This window comes from Tinamus guttatus, unplaced genomic scaffold (assembly GCF_059628265.1).
Source record: "Tinamus guttatus ecotype Peru unplaced genomic scaffold, ASM5962826v1 Tinamus_guttatus_pri_ptg000048l, whole genome shotgun sequence".
Classification (NCBI taxonomy): Eukaryota; Metazoa; Chordata; class Aves; order Tinamiformes; family Tinamidae; genus Tinamus; species Tinamus guttatus.
This window is the reverse complement of record NW_028288582.1, coordinates 2,278,579-2,305,946: the sequence shown is the minus strand read 5'-3', so window position 1 is coordinate 2,305,946 and position 27,368 is coordinate 2,278,579. Positions and strand designations below refer to the sequence as shown.

Sequence of the window (27,368 nt, the reverse complement as noted above, 5' to 3'; positions counted from 1 at the left end):
GGTTTAAAGCTGCCCTCTAGATTCAAGTGTCTGCAAATTACATTTTGTAGGTAACAGTATGGACAGAATTTGCTTGATTTCCTTAAGGAGATCACTTCCTTAATCCTGGAATAAAACCTTGTTTCTGCATGCAAAATTTATTTTGTTTTTTGCACTGTTTTTAGAGACAGTGAAGCTGTCTGTTAATGGGCATTGCAGAGAAGGAAACAAGTATTATATTTAACAAAATTTAAACCTTTTTTTTATTCTGGACTATTTTTTTCTTTGTCTACAGTGGGTTTAGTTTATCCTCAAAGCAGCCCACATTGTCTAGATCTCCAAGTCACTCTGTTTATAGCATTCAAATAATGGTATCATATAAAGTTGTGTGATTGGGATAGCATTTGTGCCTCAGCTGTGCTTATTCCTCTCCTTTCTCAGCTGCTGCCTGACCCCAGCTGCTCTTGTGTTGTGGCTACTGCTGTGGCCACACATCACACTGGTCCACCTGGAAAAAATAAAAAAGCAACCAACAAACGTTGTGCACTTCGGCACGGCTCACACACTGACCCAGCAGGCACGAGGCTCTCCCACAGCACGAGGCGGCCGCGGTGCCTGCGCGGGATGGGGCACATGGAGCTGTGTCCATATCTACTTACCTGATACCTCCCAGGCTTACCTGCAACAAGGGGTTTGCTGGCAGAAGTTTTAGGGGAAGAGAAAAACTTTAGAACCAAGTTCTGTTTTATTCAAACAACATCCAAAATACTGTATTAGGAAATAAACATCTACAAGCAAAAAAAAAAAAAAAAAAAACGCATACTAGAATGTGTCACAAGTTTTTATACAGATTCACAGTAATAAATAGATACAAAGACATTCCCTTTGATCTAGATAATCTATTTATGAAGAATAAAAAGCGCAGCTTTTTAATATTCCACAAACTCAGAGGTGTTTCACCCTGAGGTCTTGTACACAAACAACAGAACTTGCTTCATCCAGACTATGAGGCCAGCGTTGTTGGCACAGGCTCTTCAATGTCCATTTCCACTTTCCGCGAGGATGCGGGATGGCTCCGTGTACTTGGCAGTCAGCAAGTAGAAGAGCGTAGGAATAGGTACCAAGGCCAGTAAAGGGAGGTTCTGCTCGAGCTTATCCAGCTTGGAAATGGAAATGATTCCATAGGCGTGAAGTAACCAGTGGCTGAAGAGGACAACAAGTCTTTTCTTCCTGACAAGAAGATCCTTGAAAGACTTGCAAAATAAACAGAGTACCCTGTTAGCATTCAGCCTGCCACCAAACACCTGGTGTTGAAGAGAAACTACTGCAAGGGCACAGAGACACCACATGAAGCCCCCAGAGTTTGAGTCTGTCCCATATATAATACAGTTTCTCAGCAGGCCACAAGAGGAAAATCTTGCAGGAGCTTCCTCCAGCTAAGAGGAGAAGTCAGAAAGACTTAAATAGAGAGTGCACTGCTGAGAAAATGCAGGAGATCAAAGGCTCTACTCATTTATGTATTTTTATGTTATGAGTTTTAACAGGAAAAACATGTTTACTTACCTCCACTTCAGAAGCAGACATGTACACAGCCAGCGTAACCAAGGATAGTACCAGTATGATATATGGAAAGGCATAATCTAGAGGCAAACATTGAACATTTTAGAAGGAAAAAGAAGGCAGGATCTCTGCTGAAATATATATCCTTGTTCCACACCTCACACACCTAAACTAAGCTACTGTAGCCTGCCTGTTAGCATGATATCAAACATGCAGCAGAAAGGATGAGCTAAGGATGATACTCCATGCTTTAACTAGATTTTAAAGTTAACTTCTGACAAGTGCAAATGATGTTAACATTTCTAGTTAGAGTTACTGTACGCTACATCACTAGCTGAAAAAGGAAGAAAGGAAGCAGTTCACCTGGGCAGGGAAGCTAAAGCAAAGGACAGTTAATTCCCAGAACTAATTCCCTCTAAAAGAAGCATCCAGTTTCCATTCATACCCGGCTCTGTTCCCTTTCTGGTGAAAGGGGGACACGGCTTGTGCTGCCAGAGGTTGTCCCTTCACTCCCCACCCCTCCGCTTGTCTGTTAACGTGTGATTATGGCACTGTTCTAATGCTACGAGCAGAGAACTCACAGAGCAGGCCTCCTCCGACCGCCTGCAGCACCGTGAGCACCGGGAAGAAATAAAGGGCTGCGTAAATGCTCTTAAAGCGGTCAGACTTCCCTAAGCCACAGGCGAGTTTCTTCACCAGGAAAGGTCGAAGTAGCATCATTAAAACAAGGCAGAAGGCGTAGTATATAAACACAATTGTGTACCTGCAAATACAAGAGAGACTGGTTAATATTTTCAGTCCTCTATGCTCTGCAGACTCCCTCAGATACAGAAAATTTGGGATTAGAGTCAATTCTACAGTCTAAGGAGGGGAATATGCAGTCACAGAATGCCAGATTGCCTCCTCGTAGGTCAAACAGCCACGATGTACCAGAGATGGGAGCAAAAATGAGTCTTAACAGCTAAACAGTCTGACTGTGCCGCCTTCCTTGGCGGCAAGAAGCTGCCATAAAAAGCAGCTCATAAAAAGCTCCCTGGAATACATATTTGTGAGGTTTGCATCACGTGTAAGAACACCAGCAATTACAATCACACCAGTATCTTGTGACACGTTAGGCTTCCCCTGCCTATTTTCCTGCAACAGGAAAACACCTAAAAAAGACACTGCTAGATAGCTGGTTTGTTCTGATTCAAAAAGTTGTCAGGTGTTTCACACACAAGACAGTTCAAGAAATTGACAGGCTTCAAGATTTTTGCTACCTATTGCTCCAAGTTATATATAACCAAACACATCCTTTTCCTTTGAAAAGGGTCCATTTGTTCGGAAACAAACCTGCACAAAGGAAAGGGACAGACAGGAGCAGAACAGCCTTTCTACTCACAGAGGGTAGACAGCTTCATGAGTGCAGTGCACCGTGGTGATGTAGTCAGGGCTGGGGTTGTAGAGCATCGTGTACCAGTCCGAAAGCTTCTTTACCTTGCAGGAACGGATGTGCAGGGAGCCCGCGGGGTCGCTCACCAGCAGGGTGACCACGGCTGCAACGCTGCACTCCAGCAAGGCGGTGATGTGCTGGAACAGCGCGCTGGAGCTGCGGGAACAGCCGGACACGCGCTGTACTGGGCTACCACCTCCCAAGACCCCAGTGACACCCACAGAGTTAACAGGCACCGTGACTGAGAACGCGATAAACCTGCTAGAAAACTTTGGGTTATTTTATAAAGATTACCGTCCAACATATTGGATGACAAATACACTGACTCCTACACAAATTATAAACAATTCAGATTCTGTTCAGCAGCTGCTCAGTTGGGAAGCATCCCCATTGCCACTTGCAGGAATTAAAGGTACCGCAAAAGCGTGGCACAAATCCAGCCTTCGATTCCTAAATGTGAAGAACTCTCCTTGCATAGCAAGAGGGAAAAAAAAACTACCTCGATGTTTAAAAGGAACAGACATGAAGATTCCCGATTTGTAAAGAGGACGTTCATCAAAATGTGAAATATATTGCATCACCCTTGTAAAAACAGTGAAAAAACAGATAAAATAAATAAAAAGGAAAAATAAAAATAAAGGAAATAAAGCACCTTTTTTTTTTTCCATAGAAATAGGCAAAGAACGGCAGACAAAGAGTTGTCAACCAAGGCAATACCTTACACAATAAAGCACAAATTTTAATGGCCTCAAATAGACTCCACTGCACCCCAAACTGAGGTGCTGCTGCATGAGGGCAGCTTTCAGCGCTTGTGAAAGCCAGTCAGCGACCAGAGTGATCACGTATGGTACCCAATTTCTTTACAAATAACTAACGGGAAAGCATACTAACCTCTTTTTCCCCGAGTACCACTCGATGAAGAACCAGTGTAAAACCAGGGGGAGCATGGCCATAAAGCCCAGGTAGAGCCAGTCATAGCGCTCTGGGGACCCGACGCACTCGCGACAGATCTTGTTGTCATCAGTCCTCTGCCCTCGAGGACACACCTGGCAAGAGCCCAAGGCCGCATTTACAAAACTCCCGAGCACCAACAATCCCAACCGCGGAGAGCAAACCCAGCGCGAAGCTCCTCCCCGCCTCCCGCCCCCGGGCTCGGCCCCTCGCTCCCACCAAGCCCCCGGCACCGCGCGGCCTCTCCCTGCACGCCAGGCCGGGCACTGACCCCGCAGTCCCCGTAGATCTCGAGGGAGCCGTTCACGGCGAGCACGGTCCTGCCGCAGTAGAGCCCCAGGCAGGCGGGCTGGATGTCCACGGCTGCGGCACAGGGAGACCCGTTACCGCGGCGCCCCCGCGCTCCCCGCCGCGCCCCGGCCCGGCCCGGTCCGTTCCGGCCGCCATGGCCGCCCTACCGGAGCGGATCATCCTCGGTAACCTGGCAACCACCCCTCCAGCCCTGCCGGCGCACTGCCGCGTACGTCACTTCCCCTTCCGACGCCCAGAAGTGACGTAAGTGGCCTCACGCCGCGCGGGTGCCCAGTCGGAGCCGCCCGCCCCGGAGGGGCGCGGTCACGTGCGGGAGGCGTGGCCACAGCCAGGGGGCGTGGCCACAAGCGGGGGCGTCGTCGCATACGGGGTGTGGTCATGTGAGGGGGCGTGGCCGCCGGAGACACGACCCGCCCTGCGGGGGGCGTGGTCATAGACGGGCGTGGTCACACGGGGGCGTGGTCTCGCCCTGGGGGCGGGGCTCGAGCGGAGTCCGCGGGGCTCGGGCGGGGAGCGCGAAATGGCGGCGGCGGGAGACGGGGAGGTCGGGGCGGAGACCGGGGCGGACATGGAGACCGGGCTGGAAGCCGAGGCCGGGTGGTGTCGGTGGCTGCCGCCGCACTGCGGCGCGGGCCCGGTGCTGCGCACGGTGGAGATGCACGCGGGCGGGGAGCCGCTGCGCATCGTGCCGCGGCTGGAGCTGCCGCCCGAGGCGTCGCGGCAGCCGCTGCTGGCGCTGCGGCGGCTCGTGGCGGCCTCGCACGACCACGTGCGGCGGGCGCTGCTGCACGAGCCGCGCGGGCACGGCGGCATGTACGGCGCCCTGGTGCTGCGCGGCGAGGCGGCCGCCGGCGCCGACCTGGCCGCGCTCTTCCTGCACGGCGCCGGCTACAGCGCCATGTGCGGCCACGCCGTGCTGGCCCTGGGCCGCTTCGCCCTCGACTACGGGCTGGTGGCGGCGCCGCGGCGGCCCGAGAGCGCCGTGCGCCTGCGCTGCCCCTGCGGGCCCGTCACCGCCTTCGTGCCCTGGGACGGGCGCCGCAGCGGCAACCCTGTGCGCTTCCACAGCGTGCCCGCCTTCGCCGCCGCCACCGGTGCGTGGCCTCGCCGGCGGCTCCGGCGCATCCTTCCCTTGGGAAGGCCGGAGCGGCCCCCGACCCCGTATCTCCCGGGGACGGAGCGTTAATCTCCACCCCGGCACTGGCGGCCCCCGTGGTGCGGGAGGGCTGGGTGCCGTGTCCCCTCCTCATGGCCCTCCCGTCCTCCGCTCAGACCTGCCTGTGGACGTCCCCGGCCGCGGGACGGTGCTGGTGGACATCGGCTACGGCGGCACCTTCTACGCGCTCCTGAGCGCCGAGCAGCTGGGCCTGGATGTTTGCACGGCCAAGACCAGGGAGCTCGTGGAGGCCGCGAGCGCCGTGACGGAGGCGGTGAAGAAGCAGGTACAGCGGGTCCCGCTGCGCCTGGCCATGGGGAAGCCGCTGCATGTGCCGACCTTTGGGTGCTCAGTGCTTCCATCCCTCCTCATGGGATAGAGAACAGCCAGAATTTATGTATTTCTGGCGCTTTTCTGCCTGTCCAGCCACATTACGTTGCTGGAAATGTGTATAATCTCTGCCATCAGGAGCCAGAGGTGGGGATTTCCCCTAGGAGGTCTGGCCACAGGTACAACAGGCCTTCCCAGAGGAAAGATGCTGTAAAATCACCTGCCTTGGCCACTTGGCCTTGCATATTTGTTTATCTTGAGGAGCAAAGTCGGCAGTGCAGCAGCGTGGCCTTGTCCGTATTGCTGTAGTGTCCTGAAAGAGCCGTAGTGCCGGTTAGTGCTGGCTGCCTCCGTGCTGTCGTTCATGGAGCTGTTTGCGCTGCTCAGTTCAAGCCTCAGCACCCTGAAAGCGAAGACCTGGCGTTCCTGTACGGCACCATCCTGACGGATGGGAAGGACGCCTTCAGCGAGGAGCCCACCACCAACATCTGCGTGTTTGCAGATGAGCAGGTACCCGCGGGACCTCCTTCCCCTGCTACTTATGTCCCCTGCAGGTACGAGTGACTGTTCTGTTCATGTTTTGGGCTTCTGTTTCATATTTTCCCTTCTGCTACAGCAATCATTGTCTTTGAAGATCTGAGGGACCTTTTGCAGATGAGGTTTTAGTTCCTAATGACAGAAGTGCCTCTGTGCATGTTAGATGGCAGCATTTTATAAAGGCTCGTACCTATGTCCTGTAGGTAGGAATCTCCCAGGGATGAGGGACTTGGGACATGGGATATCAACAAGACACACAGTAAATTGTCTTGAAATCCTAGTCTAGGAAACCTGTGCTGGGAATAAAAACATAAGCAGAGCTAAAGAGAAGAAAAGGGGAATAAAATTTTATCTTTGCAACGGATAAGGTAAAACTGTGTAAATTTGAGGGGAAGTTTAGATGAGAGCTCTCAGCAGTGAGGAGTGTGAAGCATTGGAGAGGATCACTGGCCAACACAGCATTTTTGGAGATTTTTAAAAGGGGCTGGCAGCAGCTCTCACAACCAGGATGATGAGAACGGATCTGACCTTGACACATAAGAATGGGGAAAGTGGCTTCTGTCTCTTCTGTCTCTTTATTTATTGAGACCACCATAGTTGGCCAAGGCTCCTCATAATCTAACAACACTCCAGACCCGTTTGGTTTGTTTTTTCATTCTGGATCGATTGTGATTCTATACCAACCATTGGGTTAGGGAGATTTTGCCAAAATACAATAGAAAGATGACAGAGTTAAGGGGAGCAGTATTCTTTTCTATAAAAGATTCAAACTACCAGAGCTCTCTTCTGAACACAGGTCGACCGAAGTCCAACAGGTTCAGGAGTGACAGCCCGCATTGCCCTGCAGTATCACAAGGGGCTCATCCAGCTGAATCAGACCAGAACTTTCAGGAGCAGCACGACGGGGTCCCTGTTCACTGGGAAGGCAGTGAAGGCAAGTGGTTTGTGCTCCTTGAGGACTGGCTGGAAAACTGCTCCATGCCTTGGCTTTATGGAGGAGCTGAAAAGCCTTTCTATGCCCAAGGAAGGGCTGTGCCCAGAGGGAGAGGTGTGGGGATCTTGCCTTCCCACCAGCATCAGGCTGTGGGATTTCTTATTAAGGAAGCAAGCAAGGGGATAGCAAGACCTTGTTCTGTTGTGTGCCTTCACTGTAAATCCCCTCTTGGCCATCCAAGAGGGACTGGAGTGAGAAATGTCTCTGATGCTGATGTAAATAAATTGTCACCTCTGTCCTAATCCTAATCTCTCTGCAGGAAACCAGGTTTGGGGACCACAATGCTGTTGTCGTGGAGGTCTCTGGAGAAGCCTATTACACTGGTACCGCCACCTTCACTGTCGAAGAGGAGGACCAGCTGAAATACGGGTTTTTCTTCAAGTGAACAGTGGCAAATTCTCACTGATGGGCTTAGACTTCTACCCGTACATTTTCCTAGACTTTGCTTCTTCCCACAGCCCATTGCAATAATCAGGAACAGCCTTTAGTGGTATGACAGCATCTGCAGTGTTTCAGGATGACAGGCCACGTTCCTCTGTTGTGATTAGTGTATTTGAATGCAAGCCAAGGACTGATCTGAGATGATCTCTTAATAATTAATTACTCACAGAAGATGGAGCTGAGCTTGGACAGCGGTCCTCAGCGTAGAGGCCTTAAAAATGTCTCTGAATTACTAATTTCTAAATCAGATTCCTATTAAACGCCAGCTGAAAATACTGCCTTTCTCCTCCTTTTTAATGCCTATACCTCATTTCCAGCGCTGATGCTGAGTGTGTCACTGCTGTTCTGGACTGCCCACCGCTTGCTTCAAGTGCAATTGCACTTGCTTCACCCCTGCAGAATCTATGTATGTCCCAGTGCTTGATACCAGTGTTTTGGTCACTAATTCCTAGGATCCTCCTGTATTCTGTGTGTTAATGTTACACTGATCCCCTGAACCTTCCTTGACTTGCTTATCTTGGGCCATTGGCTGCAGCTTTAGCTGTTAACTTTCAACAGGGGCTGGATTTGAAGGTTTGAGCTATTGGGACCTTTGGTTGCAGAGTTATTTACTTAGGATTTTGTCTCAACCAGGTGGCAATTGCAGAGCAGAGGGTAATCAGTGCTTGCTTTGTCAGAGCCCATCAAGGGGGAGCTGCCAGCAAAAACCAAACCAAACCTGGACTGTGGGCAGCCCATCTGGGGTCTGTAAACTGCACTGCGTTCAGCTGAGCAGAGTGGTGTTTGCTCGCTGAAGGCATGGAAGAATCATCCTCTCCTCAGTTTAGAAGGAGCAAATGGTACTGAAGAGCTTGGAAAAGATGAAGATAAGAAAAGCTAGAGAGGAATTTCTTTTGTCAGGGTCAAATTGAAGGTTACAGCTCCTGACAGGAAAGAAGCAGAAAATCCATGAGTTCAGAGGGCAGCTGCATTTGCAGCGTACAATTCTAGCCTGGCTTCCAGGACACTTGCTCCTAACTTTTCTGCTGATTTCCTGTCTCAGCCTGGCTAAATCCCGTATAGGCTCTGGTCCACAGGAAGCAGATGAGAGAAAAGCATCCTCTGCACTTACAGGAACAAACTCAGCCGTTTCTGGCCAAGTTCTGCACTACGGGTCCTGGTTCCGCTGTGTCAGCTGCTCCGCACTGATGGCCCCGGAGTGCCCTTGAGCTCCTGATGGCACCGCACCAGGATTTGGTCTTGGCTCCCTTCACAGGGGAAGCAGCAGCTCCTGGCCCGCGGAGCTGCCTCTGCAAGGCCTGGGGACGGGGCAGTGCTGCTCCCTTTGCTCCCCGTAGAAAAGCAGTTGAAAATGCAGTTTCTTTAACAGCCATTAACATTCAAGTGACATTTTAAATGTGGCGGCGGTTTCCCGGCATCTGAATAAGCTGCTGTTGTGCCTTTTGGGGACAGCTCTTCCCAGGAGGAGTGTTGGGCTTCCCTGCCCCTTGCCATGTGCCTGGGCCTGCTTTTGAGCCTCTTCTGCCACCACGTCCCCCCTGCTTGGGCTCCAAGGAGAGATCCGGGGGAATAAAAGTGGCGATAGTGGAGTCACAGCTCTGTAAGCCTGGATTAAATAGGAAAATTCTGGTTAAAATTGTATTTATTTCACCATCCTAGAGCCTGAAGAATGGAAAAGCTCCTGCTGTGATGACAAGCCTCATGGTGTGCCCCATGGCTTGTTACCTCCCAGCTCCCCAGTTCTGTTCTGGTATCCACTCAGCAGTGCAGTATATTATCTTTTTTTTTTTTTCTTTTTTTTTTTTTTTAATTTTAATGTCTATCCGTGTGATCATGCTACCTAATTGCCAGGTAATCTGTGATTACCAAATTATCACCCCAGTCTTTTCCTCAGGGAAAACAGGCACTGACACAGCTTTGGAAACCACACTTCCCTCAAGTTCTCCATCTTCCCTCAAAAAGTGAGGAGAACAGGAGCAGAGCCGAGCATAAGTAGTAGCTGGGGAGGCAAAGGGCCAAGCTGCTACATTTGGAGCTGGGCAGTGTTTCCTCTCACTTGCTTTAGAGCTGTGGATTCACAGGGGTGCCAGACTCTCCTGCCCCTTTGGTGCTGACATTTGTCTCTGTCTATGGGGACGAGGGATCGCATATTGGTGGGATAGGTGAAAAAAAATGGCACGGGGTAGCAAACTGTCTATGCTGACCAGCAGCAACGTTGGATGGCTCTGGAGAAGCTGCTGGACAGGGTCCAGCTCCCCCATTCTGTATGTGGAGCCATGGGACCCATCTTGGATGTGTGTGTGTGGAGGGGTTGGTCCCTGCGCCATGTGGGGCCATGGGGACCTGTCCCCTGTAGGGCCACGGGGATCATCCTGGTTGTGCCGGGGTTCCCTTATGGGGCTGTGAGGACCTGTCGTGGCTGGGGAAAGAGGAGGGGGAGAGCCCTGTGCTGTGTGGGGCCTTGGGGACTGATCTGGGGGGCAGGGAGATCCCAGGCCCATATGGGGCCACTGGAGTGCCAGTCCCTTATGGGGCCATGAGGACCTGTTGTGCCTGTGTGGGGGGCTCAGTTCCTGTCCTGTGGGGGTTCATGGGGGTCCTAGTCCCCTATGGGGCCATGAGGACCTGTTGTGCCTGCGTGGGGAGTCATGGGGGTCCTAGTCCCCTATGGGGCCATGAGGACCTGTCATAGCTGTGTGTGGGGGGCTCGGTTCCTGTCCTGTGGGGGGTCATGGGGGCCCCAATCCCTTACGGGGCTGTGGGGCCCTGTTGTGCTGGGGAGGGAGTTGGTTCCTGTCCCGTGTGGGGCCATGGGCAGGATCCCAGTCCCTTACGGGGCCCTGTCGTGGCTGTGGGGCAGGGGGGGCTGGTTCCCGTCCCGCCGGGGCCTGCGGCTCCATCCCCGCGGGCGGCCCCGCTCCCGCCGCCCGGTTCGGGCCGCTCCGCTCCGCCCCGGTTCGGTCCAGGCCGCGCCGGTTCCCCGGGCAACGGCGGCCGGGCGACGTCAGCGGCCGGCGGCGGCCCCGGGGCGGGCGCGGGGCGGCGCCGCCTCCGCGGCGCGGCGGGACGCGCGGCCGCGCATGGAGCCCGGCGCGCCCGGGGGCAACGTGTCCGCCCCGGTCCGCAACGGCACCGCGGCGGCAGCGGGGTGGTCGGCGGCGGCGCTGGCCTCGCAGGCGCTGGCGCTGCTGCTCATCCTGGCGCTGTCGGCGCTGGGCAACGGCGCCGTGGTGCTGGTGATCGCGCGGCACCGCCAGCTGCGCACGGTCACCAACGCCTTCGTGCTCTCGCTGTCGCTCGCCGAGCTGCTGGGCGCCCTGCTCTGCCTGCCGCCGGCCTTGGTGGGCCTGCTGAGCCGCCCGCCCGGCCCCTGGCCGCTGGGGCAGCGCCTGTGCGTGGCCAGCGCCGCGCTGCACGCCGGGCTGGGCATCGCCGCCACGCTCACCATGGCGCTGCTCTCCTTCGACCGCTACTGCGCCATCGTGCGCCAGCCGCGCCGCAAGATGGGCCGCCGCCGCGCCGCCCGCCTGCTGGCCGCCGTCTGGCTGGCCGCCCTGGCGCTGGCCGGGCCCTGGTACGGGCTGGCGGGTGAGGGGCGGCGCGAGGCGCGCGCCGGCGCCCACCGCTGCGTCTACGTGCTGCCCTGGGGCTCGTCGCGCCTGGGGCCGCCCTACGGCGCCGCGCTCATCGTGCTCTGCTACCTGCTGCCCTTCGCCCTCATGTGCTTCTGCCACTACAACATCTGCCGGGCCGTGCGGCTGGCCGAGAGCCGCGTGCGGCCGCTCGCCACCCACGGGCCCCTGGTGCGCGCCTACGGCGAGATGCGCACGGCCACCACCGTCCTCATCATGATCGTCTCCATCATCTGCTGCTGGGGGCCCTACTGCGTGCTGGGGCTGGCCGCCGCCGCCGGCCGCCTGCCCTTCTCGCCCACCATGGACGCCGTGGCCAGCGGGATGGCCTGGGCCAACGGCGCCATCAACCCCCTCATCTACGCCGCCCGCAACCCCAACATCTCGGCGCTGCTGCGGCGCAGCCGCGAGGGCGGCTACAGGACTCGGAGCCACGCGCGACCCGTCCGCCGGCCGGAGCGCTACCTCAACCGGCCCGGCGGCGCCGCGGGCAGCGTCCCGGCCTCCCTGAGCGCGGCCAGCGGGGCCGAGGTGGCCGTGTGGGCCTGCCGGAACCCGGCCGTGCTGTTCTGCCGCGACGGGCAGCCCGGCAGCGCCGTGCGGGCCAAGGCGGACACGGCCGACACGAGTCTCTGAATGGAGCGCGGTGCCGAGCGGGCTGTGGAGACACCCGCCATCCGGAGCTGCTTGCAGCCAGGATAGCCAGGAAACCGTCAGGATGGGACTGATATGAAGAACTTCTTTGCTGTGAGGGTGCCAGCCCTGGCACAGGCTGCCCAGAGAGGCTGTGGAGGCTCCTTCTCTGGAGATCTTCAAACCTGCCTGGATGCCGCCCTGTGCCCTGTGCTCCAGGTGTCCCTGCTGGAGCAGGGGGTGGGACTAGGTGATCTCCAGAGGTTCTTTCAAACTTCAACCATTCTGCGATTCTGTGATGGAGCCATGCTGTGAGATATATATGTTTTTTTTTTTACCATCATGTGGGCCCTGGTTTGTGACCGGGTCCTGTGGTGAGGAGGGGTCTGCAGGAAAGCAACCTCCCCCCTTCCCTTTCCGCACGTCGGACACCGGCACAAGGGTTGGACCGCGGGAAGGAAGCAGCGATTGCTCCGGTTCTGCCCAAAGGGCCTGCAGGAGCTGAGGGACAGACGCACGGACACGGCCCCAGCCCACGCGCTGGAGCTGGACACGATGGCCAAAAGAGGCTGGAAAAAACTGTGAAGCTGTGAAAATGCAGCAGGGCAGCAAACGGCGCTTCCGCCCGTCGGGTGTGAAGAAAGCGGCAGCCTGAAGATAGAATTAAAAAAAAGCCAACTGTGACAATTCTTAAAATAAAAAAATACTCCCAGATAGAACAAAACAGCAATTGCTGTGACAGGTGTTTGCAGCCATGAAAAACGCGCGCTGCCGGGAGGGAGGGGAAGGGAGATGAAACTCCACTTGCTAGAATTTCAGCAGTGTTTTTCCTGTTTTTTTGTTAACGCAGGTACTGTCAGCTTAAAAAATGCTAAGAACATGCGAAATAAGAGCTTTCCAGACAAAACTGAGGAAGAGGGGATGGGGCTGGACTCCGGTGTCACTCGCTTTCCATTTGAGAGCCTCTCACCTCCCTAACGCAGGTTTAACCCTGTGTAGAGGAGCTGTGCAGGAGCAGTGGGTATCCCAAGGGAGAGGTGGGTATCCCAAAGGAGAGGTGGGTATCCCAAAGGAAAGGTGGGTATCCCAGAGGAAAGGTGGGTATCCCAAGGGAGAGGTGGGTATCCCAGAGGAAAGGTGGGTATCCCAGAGGAAAGGTGGGTATCCCAAGGGAGAGGTGGGTATCCCAAAGGAGAGGTGGGTATCCCAAAGGAAAGGTGGGTATCCCAGAGGAAAGGTGGGTATCCCAAGGGAGAGGTGGGTATCCCAAGGGAGAGGTGGGTATCCCAAAGGAGAGGTGGGTATCCCAAAGGAAAGGTGGGTATCCCAAGGGAGAGGCGCAGCGATATCGTTTGCTCCACGTGTGCTTTAGCAAGTGAAAATGGGTATTCTCACAGGGCAAGTATAACTGGCTTGATAGCAGCCAGCTGTTATTAGCATTTCATGTTTAAAAACTAGCTGTTTGCCATTAAAAAAAGAAGAAAATAACATCAAAATAACATCAGACAGCTGAAGTGCTATCGCAGAGTGATAACATATAATTTTACTTATATGATTTTTTGCCCACAGGCTCATGGGCCTAAAGCCTTAAATTAGTATTTTGACTCAGAAATTAAAGATTGGGTTTTCCTTTATCTTTTGCCAATTTGAAGATGTTTTTCCCTGTACAGTATTTAAACATGCAGTGTTACTGTGTTACCAGCTTTTTCAGCTGTTTGTGACTTGACTGGACATACTACCATTATTTTGTAAGTGAGACAAGAAATAAATGATCTTTTATGCAGAAGATTAAAGTGTCGCAGCCTGGTATAATTCTTTGCCTTTAAAGGGAAACTTCTGGGAAAAAAAAAGTCAGGAGAGTGATTAGGGAGACCTAATAGTTTGTGAAATTTTAATGCAATCACTTTTCGTGCTGTAATCATTTCTGCAATTTCCATCTGTCGTGCTCCTGCAGTCTGCAAGGAGAAGGGCTGACTCGTTGGTACTCCTGAGCTGTGATATTTTCCCATGCAAACGTCGGCGTTCGCAGATTGCGCAGCGCGTTGCTGGGGGTGGTTCAGAGGGAGGCAGCGCTGGTGACAGGTCGGGAGGGCAGCACAGGCCTCGCTTGTGTTTTGGTTTCTCTGGCCTGCCCAAGGGTCACCAAAAGCGAAGGAGAGAGGACTCTGTGAGGATGCCCAGAGCGGCTTTAACTCCTAACTCCATAGATTCCAGGTGGGACCAAAGAAGAGCCTGGTGTGGGCTGGTTGGGTCTTTGCCTGGCTTCAGCACCAGATTTAGAGTCTTTTTGTACCTTTTGCATGTAAGAGAGGCTTTTTTCCTGCCAATGGAGCAATCTTGGTAAGAGCAGACACACTAAGGGATGGATCTTGGGCTAAGAAACAAGGAAGCCGACGCTCCAGCACTGCTGTGCCTGGCTCTTGGGTGTCATTCAATCCTTTCTCCCCCTGCCTCTCTTCCAGCTGCTCCAGCGCTTCCTTTGGCCACAGCAAGGCCGTGGTTTGAGCTGCTCATCCCTGAGCACCAGTGACAATGTTGCTAAAGTCACAGCTGCGAATGGGACCTGGGCTCTTCAGTCACTCCTCTCCTCTCCGGAGCACTTCCCTGTGTTCAGGGAGCGCCGTATCGCTTGGCAGCGCTGTGCATGCTATTGCTATAACTAACGTGTTAGAGCTTACAAGGGTAAGTCTAGGAATGAAAAGCATTTCAAAAGGTGCTGTTCAGACTGGAATCAGGGGTGGCTTTGCCGCTGACTTAATCATCAGGTTCATTCAAGTCACTGCTTTCCGTTTCCTTCCTAAGCCCCCCTGAAGTCTCAGTTCAGAGCAAACGCTTTGGGTATGACTTATGAGCTGCAGACAACTAGCGGTTTGTAAGTGACAGCCTGATGGGCTGTAATAGCTGATGAGAATCACCAGGATCAAAACAGTTCCCATGAATGAAATCCAACATCCCCTCTTCCCTTTCAGCGCTGGTGTTCGTGTACATGGGTAGACGCCAGCAGGGAGCGGAGCAGCCAGCGCAGCCTTTCCTTGGGTGAGGATAGGAGAAAACAGCTTCTGTTCCCAGTACTCCGAGCGACCATCCTGCCTTCAGGACTGCCATGTCCACACAGAAATACCCAGAGCGAGGGTTGTGACTAATGCAGTGCAAGGCCCATGTGTCCCTTTCTGAAAGCTGTGCCCAAAGATGCATTAAGTAGTAATCATTAAACTGCATGCTGCTGCCCTTCGGATGGGTTGTTGTAGAGGGAGAATAAAATGGTCCCGAGGAATTTATGGCATGTGCGATGCCTTGCCCAGGCAGCTGTGCTGTCCTGCTGCAGATCTTGGTGTGTTGATCTCCAGCTGCATCACTGGGGCACGTGTAGAGGACCAGCCACCATCCATACCATGGCCAACCCTCTGGCTGCACCTAGAGATCATTGAGAAGAAGGAGCTGCTCAAGCTGGGTCCCTTGTAGCCTGTTACCTGGAGCATTTAAATTTACTTCTTCATGCAAAGCCCACCCTGTCCCCGCCACGCAGCTCACGGGCTGTGCTGTATCCAAGCGCACGTCCTCAGGGAGGTCATTCCTGGAGGTGACGCTCCTGAACGCGTTGGGTGGACACTGGAAATGAAGGTCCTCGACGCTGCCCTCCAGCATTGGAAGAGCTTCCTGCTTCTCCGTGGAGCTGAAGCAGGACTTGTTTCAGCCATAAATACAGAGGTTTCTGCCCAGCGCGGTTTACCAGGGGAGCGACCAAAGTGTGCAGCTGGGAGCACATGGAAAGAATTCCAGGTGCCGTGTCCGGATGAGCTGGGGACGGATGCATCCGTAGCCGTTCCCCCGGCAGCTCCCTCGCGAGCGTTAATGCGATTTGCTCACCCGACCTGGCAGCAGCCTCTGCGCCGCTCTCAGAACCGGGGGGAAACCGAAACGCGCTCGGAGGAAGGAGGCCGGTTCTCGCGCGGCGGCGCGGGCGCTCCTGGCTGCGCGGCGCCTGCGGCCCCCGTGCTCAGTCTGGTGCGTTTTACGGACCATTTGGTAATGTGCTGCCCCCGAGGACGTGTCGAGATGGGAAGACGGCATCGCGGGAGCTGCGGATCCTTCCCAGCGCCACGACTCCTCCTGCAGCCGCCCCGTCTGTGGCGGTGGAAGGAGGCGCTGGGGAAAGCGCGTCTTGGCTTCCAGTGCTAAGGAAAAGCCTCCGAAGCTGATGCTGGGAGCTGGGCGAAGCATGCGGCTGGGGGTTCTTCATCTCTGCCTCTGCTCCCGGCCTGTTCTTCACGCTGTTTGGCTGTCCCGTGTCCTGCAAGGCCAGGGAGTCATGTTCTCCACGCACAGGAAACTGAGGAGGAACATGCCAAGAGTGGAGCCTTCAGGAGCTCCATCTGCCCAGCAGCATGTGCGGGTTTTATTTGCAAAATAAAACAAGATTCACAATAGACCCGATCTGACATAATGCCAAGGGCAGGTATTGGATGTGCCTATCGCAATTCCTGGAGTTGGGGAAAATGCACCGAAATCCAGACTGGTCGTAGGCCTCATCATTCCGTGAGCAAGGAGCAGAGGGAGGCTCCCAAAAGCAACAAGGGAAAGTCTGTGGCACTAAGATCACCCGTGAAAGCATCTGGATTAGCTTGTATTGAGCACGCATGGGTGTGCAGAGCCCACCCGCACGCAGGGAACGTGGGTTTGAAACCCGGACACCGGAGAAATTCACAGAGAAGCCCAAAATCTGCCCAGCTCAACAAAACAGATCAATTAGCATGGATTGTATTAAGATTACGGCTCCCCTGCTAATCTTTTGGGGGGAAACTTGGACACAAGATTTAACATTTTGACCATCCCACAGTTGGAAAACCCTGTAGCTGCCAGAAATCGGCAGGAATGGGGCAGGGGGAAGCTAGGGTGGGATTGATTTCCTGCTAGGACACAGTGCGAAGTCCAGAAGGCGCCACCAGAGGGTGGTGCTGCTATTCCCAAGATTATCCAGGTTTTCCGAGGCTGCCTGCCTTGCTCGGGCTCCCGTTCACACATCCCGCATGGCATCTCCTGCAAGGCTCAAGGTTAGGAAGCACTCCTGGGATCCAAACGGGGCGAAGGCCTCTGGGGATGGAAAAAGGAAAACCGAAAGCCCTGGAGTCCGGATATGCGGAAAAGGGGACAGTGTGATCCGGTGGGAGAGCGTGCATGGGCCCAGAGGGGGTTTGTGCAGCCGCAAATGCCTCAGGGGCATCAAGAGAGATGCACGAGGCTCCGTGCAGCTCTCGAGAGGCTCCAGTGTGGTGCAAAACGGTCCCTTTTCCCCGAAACGCAATGGAGCCACCGGCAGCGGCAGCACCAAGGAGGAGATGGGAGCCACAAACTGCTGAGAGAGACTCGGGGTGCTGATTAACGCTCACAATTAGCATGAGCCAACCCCAAATCCCCAAACCCTCACCCCAAAATAGCTCTTCTGCCAATGCCTTGGAACAAAACAAACCCCCCAAGCCCCAAACACACCGTTTTTTCCTCCTTTGCCACTGCGGGCTGGGCGAGGGGCGCACACTGCAATAATTCCGGTCCTTTATTGCGTATTGCCGTCCTAGAAAATGTACAGTCTCATGACATTACACAGCAATTCCTGGCAGCTACCACTAACAACGTTCTTGCACCTAACAGACTAACTCAGTCACTACGAAGCATAATAAGGTCCAAGACATAAACTTCAGTTTACAAATTATTACAGATTTTTTTTTTCCTTTTTGGTATGAAAAAAAAAAAAGTTTTCTTGAAAATACACACCCAAGAGAAAAAAAGAGTGACTACTTACACCAGCACCGACCTACAAGTAGTTTCCAACAATGGCACATGAATTACCTGCACAGAGCCTCTGCTTTTATTTATAATATATATATACTTTTTTTTTCTTATTTTTTGGAAAGAAAAACAGAGAAATGGCAAATGCAGCCCCGCAACGAGGCTGCTGTGAAGCACAGGAGGGCCTGGGAGGGCACGAGGACGAGTGTCACAGAAGGTCACCAGGACCCCACGCACAGCGACGGATCCTCCAAGTCCTCCACAGCCTCCGACGCAAACACGTGAGCAACCATTCCTTAAACCATCAGATGCCAGGATTTTCATTTGCTTTTTTCCTTTTTTTTCTCCGTATTTTTTTAAATTTCCCCCAGAAGTCCGTTCCCTCAATCTTATCATCAGCCCCGTTTTTTTTTTTTTATATATTTTTTTTCAGCATAAATAAAAAATATAAATAGAGGCACTTTAGTTAAGGAATAGTATTAGCATTACCTTTCTTGTCTTTATTTCCCCCTTCCTTCTAAAAGCAAAGTGCTTAACTCCACCTTGGAAAATAATCTGCAGGTTTTGCAGCTGCTTGGACACGAGGTGCTGGACTTTTTTGCTTGTTTTTCCTTTTGCACTTACCTGCTTTATTTGTTACTGCTTTAAATGCTACTCGGAAAGTCTTTTTCTTTTTTTCTTTTTTTTTCTCTTTAATCTACAGTGCGTCAAAAGTTGCAATGAAGAAAAGAACAAAATGGTAAAACCACAGCTCTTGACAACTCTGTTTAGAGTGATATTTCACAGCTTTCACACAGCACACAGACCCCACGGCCTTCAGGTGCTTAAAACCATAGTTTCTTTTATACAAATTAGTTTAAACAGCACTTTTGCTATACAGTACATATAGGAAACTGACAACCCAATACCCCACCGGTAATACCGTTTATCCGACAAAAAAAAGAAAAACCTTATTTCAAATAGTGTTAATACCTAGTGCAACAGGGACAAACTCATCTCTCCACAGGAAAAAGAACAAACAAACCCAAAAGAAAAAAAAAAAAGGGTCACAAAAGTATTGATGGTATAAAAAGGTTTCGTTTTCTTAAAAAAAACACATCACAAATAAATAAAAACAAAAAAAGTAACAGTCCTCTATATATTCAGCATAATTTAAGAATAGAAATGTTAATATGTTAATGGCGTTTACTTTTTCTTCTCCAATTCTTAATTTTCTAAACCTTTAAATTATTACTCCCTGAGAGCTCTGAATCATTATTATCATTATTATTATTAATTATTATTATTATTTTTCTTCTTTTTGGACTAACATTTTACAGGTAGTTCTGCTCACAGATCTGCAACGACAACGAACAGCGAACCATCTGGAAGAGGAAAAAAAAAAAAGGAAAAAAACAAAAGGAAAAAAAAAAGGACGCTGCTAAGAGACGGAAGTTTCTTGGCGATGCTGCTCCTGTGTGTCCGTTTAAAAATACATGTATGTGTATAAAATGATAATAATGAAATAACGATGGGTGCAGCGCAGCGCGCCGGGAAGCGAGCGGGTCGGTTTGGCAGCAGCCCCCGGTACCCGGAGCGACGCCGTGTCCTGGCCGGCCTCGAGAGGATGCAGTTTGTCCCAGGGAAGGGAAGCAGAGGAATCGCGACGCGCTGCCAGGGCCACCAGCACCTTCTGGGGGTCTCCTTCCATTAGCAGGACCGTGGGTGGAGGTAGGAGGAAAAGGAATGTTTCCTCCCCCAAAAACAGCTTGGAGAGAATCATCGGCAGAGTTTACGGACCAGAACTCAGGAATCAGCACAAAAGCACAGACGTTCAAGTTTTTGAAATAACAACGAAGAAAAAAAACAAAAAACAGACTGGGTTCACTCCACCTTTCTTATTTTTTCTTTTTTTTTTTTTTTGCCGGGGGAGGATGAGGCTCCCGGGCCCGGCTCCGGCCCCCCAGCCCGGCCTTGTGCTTGTGCCTCGCAGAGACTCGCGGCTGTGCACACACACACACACACATACACACACACACACACACAACACCCGCACGGACACAACCCACGCACACCCCGCCGACGCCTGTCCCCAGCCACACAACCCCCCCGGCTCTATATATACAGGATATATGTACACACACGCTCACCCCCACGGAGACAGAGCGTGCCACTGCTTCAGTCCGAATCACAAGGCAGTATAACAATAATAAAAAAAAAACTAGCCACTTGGAAAAGACTGCTAATGGTTTCTTTTTTTTTCGATTTTTTTCTTTTTGTGTTCTTTTTTGTTTTTTTTTGTGTCGTGTGCGCGTGGTGCCCCCGGGGCAGGTCCCTCAGAAGTTGAGCTTGGTGACGGGCCTCTCGCGGCTGCCGTCGGCCAGCTGGTTGGCGATGCGCTTGCGGTTGCGCTTCAGCTTGGAGAGGTCCTTGTCGAAGACTTCGCCCGAGCGCAGGGCCGAGACGAGGTCGTCGAACTCGCCGCCCTCCTCGCCGCTCTCCTTGGCCTTGCGCGCCTTGCGCTCCCGCTCCCGCTGCTCCTTGAGCTGTGTGGGGACGGGGAGAGAGAGCTCAGCGCTGACTCCATATATCGTGTTCTAAAGCCTTTTTGGGCCCTCCTCCCCTTCCCGAGCAGCTTGGAATTAAAAAAGAGGTACTTAAAAAGAAGCAAAAATGGGTTTCTTTGCTACAGCTGGCTGCAAGGCGCTGGCCTAGGCACCAAAGATCTCCTGAGGAGATCTACGGATGTAACTAGGGATTGCTGGAAGCCTGACAAAGAGCTGGAGAAGGATCCCAGCTCTTCTTCAGCACAGCCCAGCACTCAAGTTCATGCCACCTCCCAAGTCATTAGTGAATTAATTAAACAACGCAAGAGGGAAAGGTGGTGGCTCCTGCAGCACCCTGCTCCCTCTCACCTGGGCCTCCATGCGCGCACGGCGCTCCTCCTCCTCCTTCCTCCTCCTCATGTTTTCGTTCTCCTGCTTGGCCTCAGTCACAGCTTGAAGGAACTGGTCAAAGATGCCAAAAAACTCGTCCGGCTGCATTTTGTCCGTGTCTTCTCCAAAGTGCTTCACAGCCTTAGAAAACTGGGAGAGAGGAGGTAGGAGTCTGTTAGTCTAAGGAGAGGCATCCACTGGTCTGGTAAAATCCTTCATGGGAAGTGCTTGACCTCACAAATTGGAGAGAAATGCTTTAAGGGATGAGGAGCTTCATTAAAAATAGGGATAGGATTAATCAAGCCTTGACTTAAACTTGGAATAAATCATCTCCCATCTTACCTTCCTTAGCTACTTCATCACAGCCCAGCTGGGGAGCACTCAGAATCCTCCCTTTTAAAACATCCTTCTTTAAAGTCACATGCAAAGCTTCACACCTCTGGTTCTGCTTAGTGTCCCATGGTCCCTAACTCAATTTTATTAACTAACCAGCCGTAAAAACAAGGAAGCAAAATATTGTGGGACCGAAGACTGAAGACATAAAACTAATAGTAAACACGGCAGGGGAAGGGAAACCCGCACTTTTAACTTCTCTTTGAAGTATTTTTGGGGCATTATTTATCATTGCCACATGCTCTGATATTGAAACCAAATGTGTTGGTGGAACTTCTAAAAGGCATTTCTGCCTGGGCGCAGAAAATGGGCAGGAAAGTGGGAAGCTTTCCGGCCTTCCATGCTGTTTGCAAACCATTAATGTAAGTAAGTGATTTGAATAAAGCTGTAGCAAGGGTCAGGACAGGACAGCCACTATCTGCCAAGGCAGCAGTGTCCCCAAGGAGCCCCCGAGTTGTCCTTTGGGCTGAAATCCTTTGTTCTCATGTACAGCTTGAAGGAGACTATTTGTACATAGAAAGTTTGCTAAAGTTGAGGGAGCCTGATCTTGAGATATGGAAACTTAAAAGAAAAAGGGAAAACAAAATCAAAGTACAAATTTATTAGTTGCTTTGATTTTTCTCTGTTGAATGAGAAGAACATTTTTAAAGTCTGCCTGGATGATTTAGCTTTATTTTTGGAGGTGTTTTTCAGGACCTTTATAAGACATTTAGGCATTTTTTTCTTTTATTGTTTTAAGAAGTTTAGCATTAAGAGATGCAGAGAGGAACTTGATAGGTCACACAATATCAGCCATAATCAATCAGGGTAATTCTTGATTATCATTGAGGCATTGGCTTCTCTGCCATATTTCTGGAACGGGGAAAGGCTGAAAAAGTTATCATCACAAAACACAGTTTACAAAATAACACCGCTTCTGTTTTCCTAAGAAATAATGATAAAATGAGTGGAATCCGGGCATGTTTAAAAAACAGGGGGTGAAGTCAGCCTCTACTTCTCAGTGAGAGCCCTTCACCAAAACTCACATCCTCACAAATGAGCTACTGTCTTCTCCTTTGACTAACAACTCTTGCAAGGGGAGCCTCTGCCTTGTAGTTCCTTACAGCACACCTTGTATCTCAGAAAATCTTTGTTGGCCTCGTCTGTGATTCCAAAAGGCTGTTGGTGCAGACAACATGCACCACTCGCCCACCACCCACGTGCCCAGAAGAGCATCCCAGAGCCTTTCTCTTGCCTGGGTCTCCACAGGATGCTCACCATGCCCACATACATGTGACCTCATGGAGGAGAGACATTTGAGATGTTGCATGATCTTGCGGGGGAGAGACACTTGAGATGTTAACACGCAACACAAACTCTGTGAATGGAGCAGGTTCTTCTCCTATCACCCTCCTCCTACCCTCCTCCTGTCCAGCCTTGGAGGAAAGGCTGAAATGCAACCAGGATCTCACTGACACCAGTGACCTTACCAGCTCTTTTGCTTCCATCAGGAGATCTTCCACATCTGAGAAGCTGAAGCTGGCTAATGTGATGAACTGGCTGACCACAGACACAAACTTGTCTCCTGCCTGCTGAACCTGAGACTTCTGGAAGTCCAGCTCCTTCAGGGAAAAAATGAAAAAAAGTGCATCTGATGAGATTCTGGTTGATCGAGGACACAAACATGCATGACCAGGAAAAAGCCCAGAAGTTCTTTAGTCACAAAATAGTATTTTTTGGTTGTCGGGCACTATTGTCACACCAAAAGGCATGGTGAACGCGAGGACTGTTGCTTTCTCCCGTCGTTTTTGTGACATCCTTCCTGCAGCCTCCAGCCATGGCAGTGCCACTGGCACTGGATGCACCACACCACTGCTTCCCCCTGACACACAGGGGACAGACTGCCCTGTTTCAGATCATCAGGGCTACGCTGTGCTTTTGAGGCCAAATCCTGAAGGAGTGATCGAGGAAGCAGGCACAGCTCAGCACAACAGGGAGGCCTTCAGGAGACCTTCACCATTTATTTCTCCAGCACTCCAGCCAACTTGAGCGGTGCCCCCGGCCCAAGCACCTGCACATTTAGAGGCAAAAATAGACCTCACTGCACTTTAAAGGTCCTGCTCCATGGGAATCATCCCTGGGCTTACTCAGTCTCCCTGGTGAATAACTCATGCATACGGCAACTTCCATCCCAAAGCAGCCCTAAGAGGATGGACACGTGTGCAGGGCAGGGAGGCAAGACAAGGAGAGCTCCAGGAAATGTGACAAAAGCTGCTTTGCCAGGAGCTCCCTGTCCTGCCTCCCTGAGGAGGGACGATGGATGAGGAAGGCAGTAAATAATACTCACGGTCTCCACGGCTCGCAGCCCGCTCCGCAGAGTGTTTATTTCTTTCTCCAGTTCTGTCATGCTGTTAGAAATAGCAGGATGTTAATTTTCAGCCTTTCCTAGCAAATTTTACAGTGCTCTAATCAATTTGACCATGTTTTTCCATTAAAAAGACCCAAGTGCTTCACACATTTCTTCCCATTTGCAGATTAGTGTCTCTCAAGCTGCCAGTTGTGCTGATGGTCCCTGAGCTAGGAAGGAGAGCGGCCTCTTGGGTAGTGGTTACAGCTGCTTGCTTTAAAGCAAAACATTTTCCTTGAATTAGATTAATCTAAGGGACTGTGATAAAAAACAAAACACCGACTTTCTCTATGTGGAGCCTCAGTCCCCAGCCAGCTCTGAGCGGAAGAGCTTTTGGGTTTCTGTCACCAGAAGTGGCAGGAGCTTTCTAACAAAGACTTGATGACACCGGGCTTGATGTGATTCCAGGAGTATCTCCCTAGGGCTGGGGTCTCTGGAAACGGCGATGTCGGGTCATGGAGCAAGCGCTCCTGGCAAGTCTAGCCTGGGAAAAGGAAGCGCTGGGAGCCCTCTGCTCCTGCGCTGTGCAGAGCCGCAGCTCATTCCTGCTGCTGGGACCGACTCAGGGAGCAACCTGGCCGAGCAGCTGCAAGGGCTGGGGGAATTTAGGGTTTTCCAGGGACTCAGAAACTTCCTGGTTTCACTCTAGACTGAGCCTAGGCCAGCTGCTACACACGGAGCCCAATGCAGAGGACACACACGGGGCAGTTTCTGCCACAGATGCCTAAGGATGCCGTAGCCACACGGTCCTCCTTGCAGATGAAGCTTCGTCTACAGATTTTGTGTAATCACCGAGATCCTTTTGTATAATCACCGGCACATCATTCTGCGTGTTAAACAACATAATGTTTACCACCCAAAATGCTCTGCATATTACAGGTCTTCAACAGGGAATCTACCCGTTGGTACAAAAACACTTTGAAACTCAAGAGACCCGCAAAGCATCATAAATTCCATGCATATTTGTTATCCCGTGTCTAAAAAGCTGCAGTTTAAGGTGCTTTTCTCGTCCGTGGCTGCACCGCACGCCTGCTGCTTGCAGGGGTGGGTAATCCTTGACTCGCTGTCACATGCTCAGACCCTCTAAGCACCAAAGCACTAAGCACACGCCGACCTTCCAAACCCAAAGAGAGCCTCATTGATTTCAGAGGGACTTAAGCGCATACTTGAGGGCTTTGCAGAGCAACAGCGGATTCTTCATGCGCTTAAAGCTCAGCACGTGCTTAAGGGCTTTGCCGAACCAGCGCTTCAGCCTGCAAAGGGGTTCACCAGCCTGCTTGAATAGGTTAGAGCAAAACAGGAGGGATTTAATAAGAAACGGAGGTTTTTGAAGGGGAAAGCAAGTGGTTCAGGTGCCAGTGCCAGGCAGGACATCCCGGTGTCCCATGGGCTCCGGCAGAACTGCGCGTGCAGCGGGACAGAACCGCCCCATCGCACTCACAGCTGACCTGTATCTGCAACTGCACCACAACCACTTCCCAACAGATTACTTAACGTTTCATTAGGAATTAATTAAATGCTTTTGTGGTGAGATAGCGGCAGGAAATGGCTGCTCCGGGCAGCTCTCCTCCCTCGCAGACAGAGCCTTGCAACCCTTTGTTGCAAGGGCTGAGATTTACAGCCCCCAGATGATGTTTGCTGCACCACCAGCTTTTGTCTCCTGCCTCTGTGCCTGGCTTCTAGCCAGCGTGGCCGGCAGCACCCAATCCAGCCCAGCATTCCACACACTCCTGATGGGAGCATGGGAGCGAAACGCAGGAAAGGAAGAGCGAAGCAAGGCAAGGACCTGGCACCCCTGCGAGCAGACCCTACTCACTTGACTTTGGCCGCTTGCGGGATGTCTCGCAGCTCTTCGTGAAGGCGGAGGACCTTGGGGTATTTCTTTTCCACGATAGTGATGAGATAGTGCAAAAGAGTAATGTTCCTAGGAGAGAGGCGAGTGGAGGTCAGGACAGCAGCAGTCCCGGTTCAATCCCACCCCTCAACCTGAGAGAGCCTTTGAGGAGGTGCAAGTCTCGAGTGACACTCCTTGAAGGGCCACAAAGGAAAGACCCCAACAGTCCCTGTGTTCATCTTCAGCTCTGGTTCCTTTTAAACCTGTCCTGCCCCCAAATGTCAGCTTGCTTAACCAGATGTGCCAGGAGGAGGGAGGGGAAGGCTCTGACAGACCCACATCCCCAAACCAGGGACTCATCATCCTTCCCACCAGCGAAGATGGAAGGTCAGGGAGGGCTCACTTGTCAATGCTGGACTTGGTATCTGCAATCTTGTTCAGGCTGGAGATTTTGAACCCGAAGGCGTTTCCCCTCTGGCCCTTGTTCATGTAGTTGCCGAAGGCCAGGACCACTTCCAGCAGCTGCTGCAGGCTGCTGCTCTGGAGCACGGCCTTGGAGCCGGCGCGGATCGCTGCGAGGACACACACATGGATGTCACCCCTGCACACCCCGAGCCCCGTCCCCAGGGCACATCGCTCCCTTTGCAACCCCCTCGTCACCCACACGCGCTGGCACAGAGCCCCTTAGCAAGAGAGGAAAAGCAGCAGGAGATCCGGTCACTTGCCTTCAACTTTGGGTTTGACTTCTGCAACTCTCTCTGCAAACTTCTTCTTGAAGTAGAGGGACTGCAGCCGTTGCTGGTAATGGTTTATTCTGCCAGGACAGAGAAAAAGGTTGAGCGCGGCTTGCTCCAGGCAGAGGGAAGTTCAAAGCTGTCCTTACAAAGCAGACCTGAGCCACACTGATTCACAAATAATGACCACTTTTCTCTCTGAAACTGCACTGGGGTGGGGAAAAAAATGCCAACTTAAAACGCAGTCATTTAGCGGCTCATCCTGGCGGACTCTTATGCACATCTTTAGGTCTATCCTTAACTCAGGAGTTCAAAAAGTGCATATTTACACCCTACTGCAGTCAACAAACAATCCATTTAAGCCCACTCCTGAGCAGAGATGCTGATCAGATCTGGGCGCTCAGTGGTTTTGCCATGGGGTATGGTGGATGCAGACACAACGGCTCCCAGCATGGGTGAAACTGGACCTATAGATGCTCAAAATGATCCCCTGCCCCCACCTGAGGGAAAGGGCCAGCAACAAACCCTTGTCCAAGCCTTTTCTGGGCAAGTTAGGGACTGTTCATGTTGGTCATATTTAGGCTAAGCAAGATCTCAATTATGAATAAACATTAAGTGTGATTTGAGTCATTTGGACCAGGACCTACATGCTCAGAGACAACAAGGCCACAGGCTAAACTCATGCTGCATTAATCAGAGATGGCAAACACAGGGAAATTAAGGAGCCAGGCCTGAAATCAGAGGAAATACTTGTATCAGCATGCTGTGCTTTCCAAAAGATGAAGGCATGAGGGCAACATTTGGGCAAGAGACTGTGAAGAAGAAAAGGTGACCTGAAATAGGAAGGCTAATTCTGGATGCCTTCCAGCCCTGAGGGCTCAGGTCTGAACTTCACAGCTCCATCCTACCTGCCTTTGACATTCAGCAACGACACTGTGCACGTTATTGAGTGCTGTGTTTCTCAGAGAGAACAAGAGTGTTTCTATTTTTGACCTCCTGGAATGATCCAGGATTATAAAACTCACTGACTTTGCAGCCAAGTAACTTGCTCAAAGTTCAGGGAAGAAATTCCTCTTAGCAAAAAATCAGAGAGCTCAATATTCAGTTGGATTTAAATAAGGAGCTTCAAGATTTTAAGCCAGCACCTCTGGAGGACGTGCATGCAAAAGATAAGGCTATCCATCCCTCAAGACCCCTAAGCCTTAAATCACTGCTACCAGGATGAGGAAGAAATGACATTTCCTTTCCTTCTTGTATTTTCTCAGGAGCCCAAGGGACAGGGCATTGCTAGAGATGAGGAGTTGGTCTCAGTGGTGTGAAGAGGTACATAGCATGGCAAAAATTGCATCTATCAGCCTTGAGTGT

At 52.0% G+C, this 27,368-nt stretch overlaps 4 protein-coding genes across 4 annotated transcripts in view; 2 read left to right on the top strand and 2 right to left on the bottom strand.

Annotated features, from left to right (window-relative positions):
• Positions 1–896: 896 nt before the first annotated feature.
• On the bottom strand, positions 897–4,445 carry JKAMP (JNK1/MAPK8 associated membrane protein). Its single transcript, XM_088539250.1, has 7 exons — positions 4,381–4,445; positions 4,194–4,285; positions 3,863–4,017; positions 2,921–3,127; positions 2,121–2,302; positions 1,543–1,619; positions 897–1,232 (listed from the first exon to the last, which is right to left on the bottom strand). The coding sequence occupies exons 1-7, from the start codon at positions 4,391–4,393 to the stop codon at positions 1,014–1,016; spliced, it is 945 nt and encodes a 314-aa protein (XP_088395376.1). The 5' UTR covers positions 4,394–4,445; the 3' UTR covers positions 897–1,013.
• Positions 4,446–4,754: 309 nt separating this feature from the next.
• Positions 4,755–7,726, top strand: L3HYPDH (trans-L-3-hydroxyproline dehydratase). The gene is made up of 5 exons (XM_088539747.1): positions 4,755–5,328; positions 5,507–5,676; positions 6,108–6,230; positions 7,054–7,191; positions 7,511–7,726. The coding sequence occupies exons 1-5, from the start codon at positions 4,755–4,757 to the stop codon at positions 7,634–7,636; spliced, it is 1,131 nt and encodes a 376-aa protein (XP_088395873.1). The 3' UTR covers positions 7,637–7,726.
• A 3,046-nt stretch (positions 7,727–10,772) lies between these two features.
• Positions 10,773–11,960, top strand: GPR135 (G protein-coupled receptor 135). Its single transcript, XM_088539745.1, has one exon. It carries the CDS (start codon positions 10,773–10,775, stop codon positions 11,958–11,960), a length of 1,188 nt encoding a protein of 395 aa, XP_088395871.1.
• An 8,050-nt stretch (positions 11,961–20,010) lies between these two features.
• DAAM1 (dishevelled associated activator of morphogenesis 1) overlaps positions 20,011–27,368 on the bottom strand; it is an 86,642-nt gene continuing 79,284 nt past the window's right edge. Inside the window, exons 21-27 of the mRNA XM_088539328.1 lie at positions 25,995–26,083; positions 25,673–25,841; positions 25,252–25,359; positions 23,376–23,436; positions 22,519–22,650; positions 20,636–20,806; positions 20,011–20,266 (exon numbers count right to left, since the gene is read on the bottom strand). Of these exons, the coding sequence (XP_088395454.1) occupies positions 20,057–20,266; positions 20,636–20,806; positions 22,519–22,650; positions 23,376–23,436; positions 25,252–25,359; positions 25,673–25,841; positions 25,995–26,083 (940 nt within the window). The 3' untranslated portion in view covers positions 20,011–20,056. The remainder of the gene's footprint in view (positions 20,267–20,635; positions 20,807–22,518; positions 22,651–23,375; positions 23,437–25,251; positions 25,360–25,672; positions 25,842–25,994; positions 26,084–27,368) is intronic.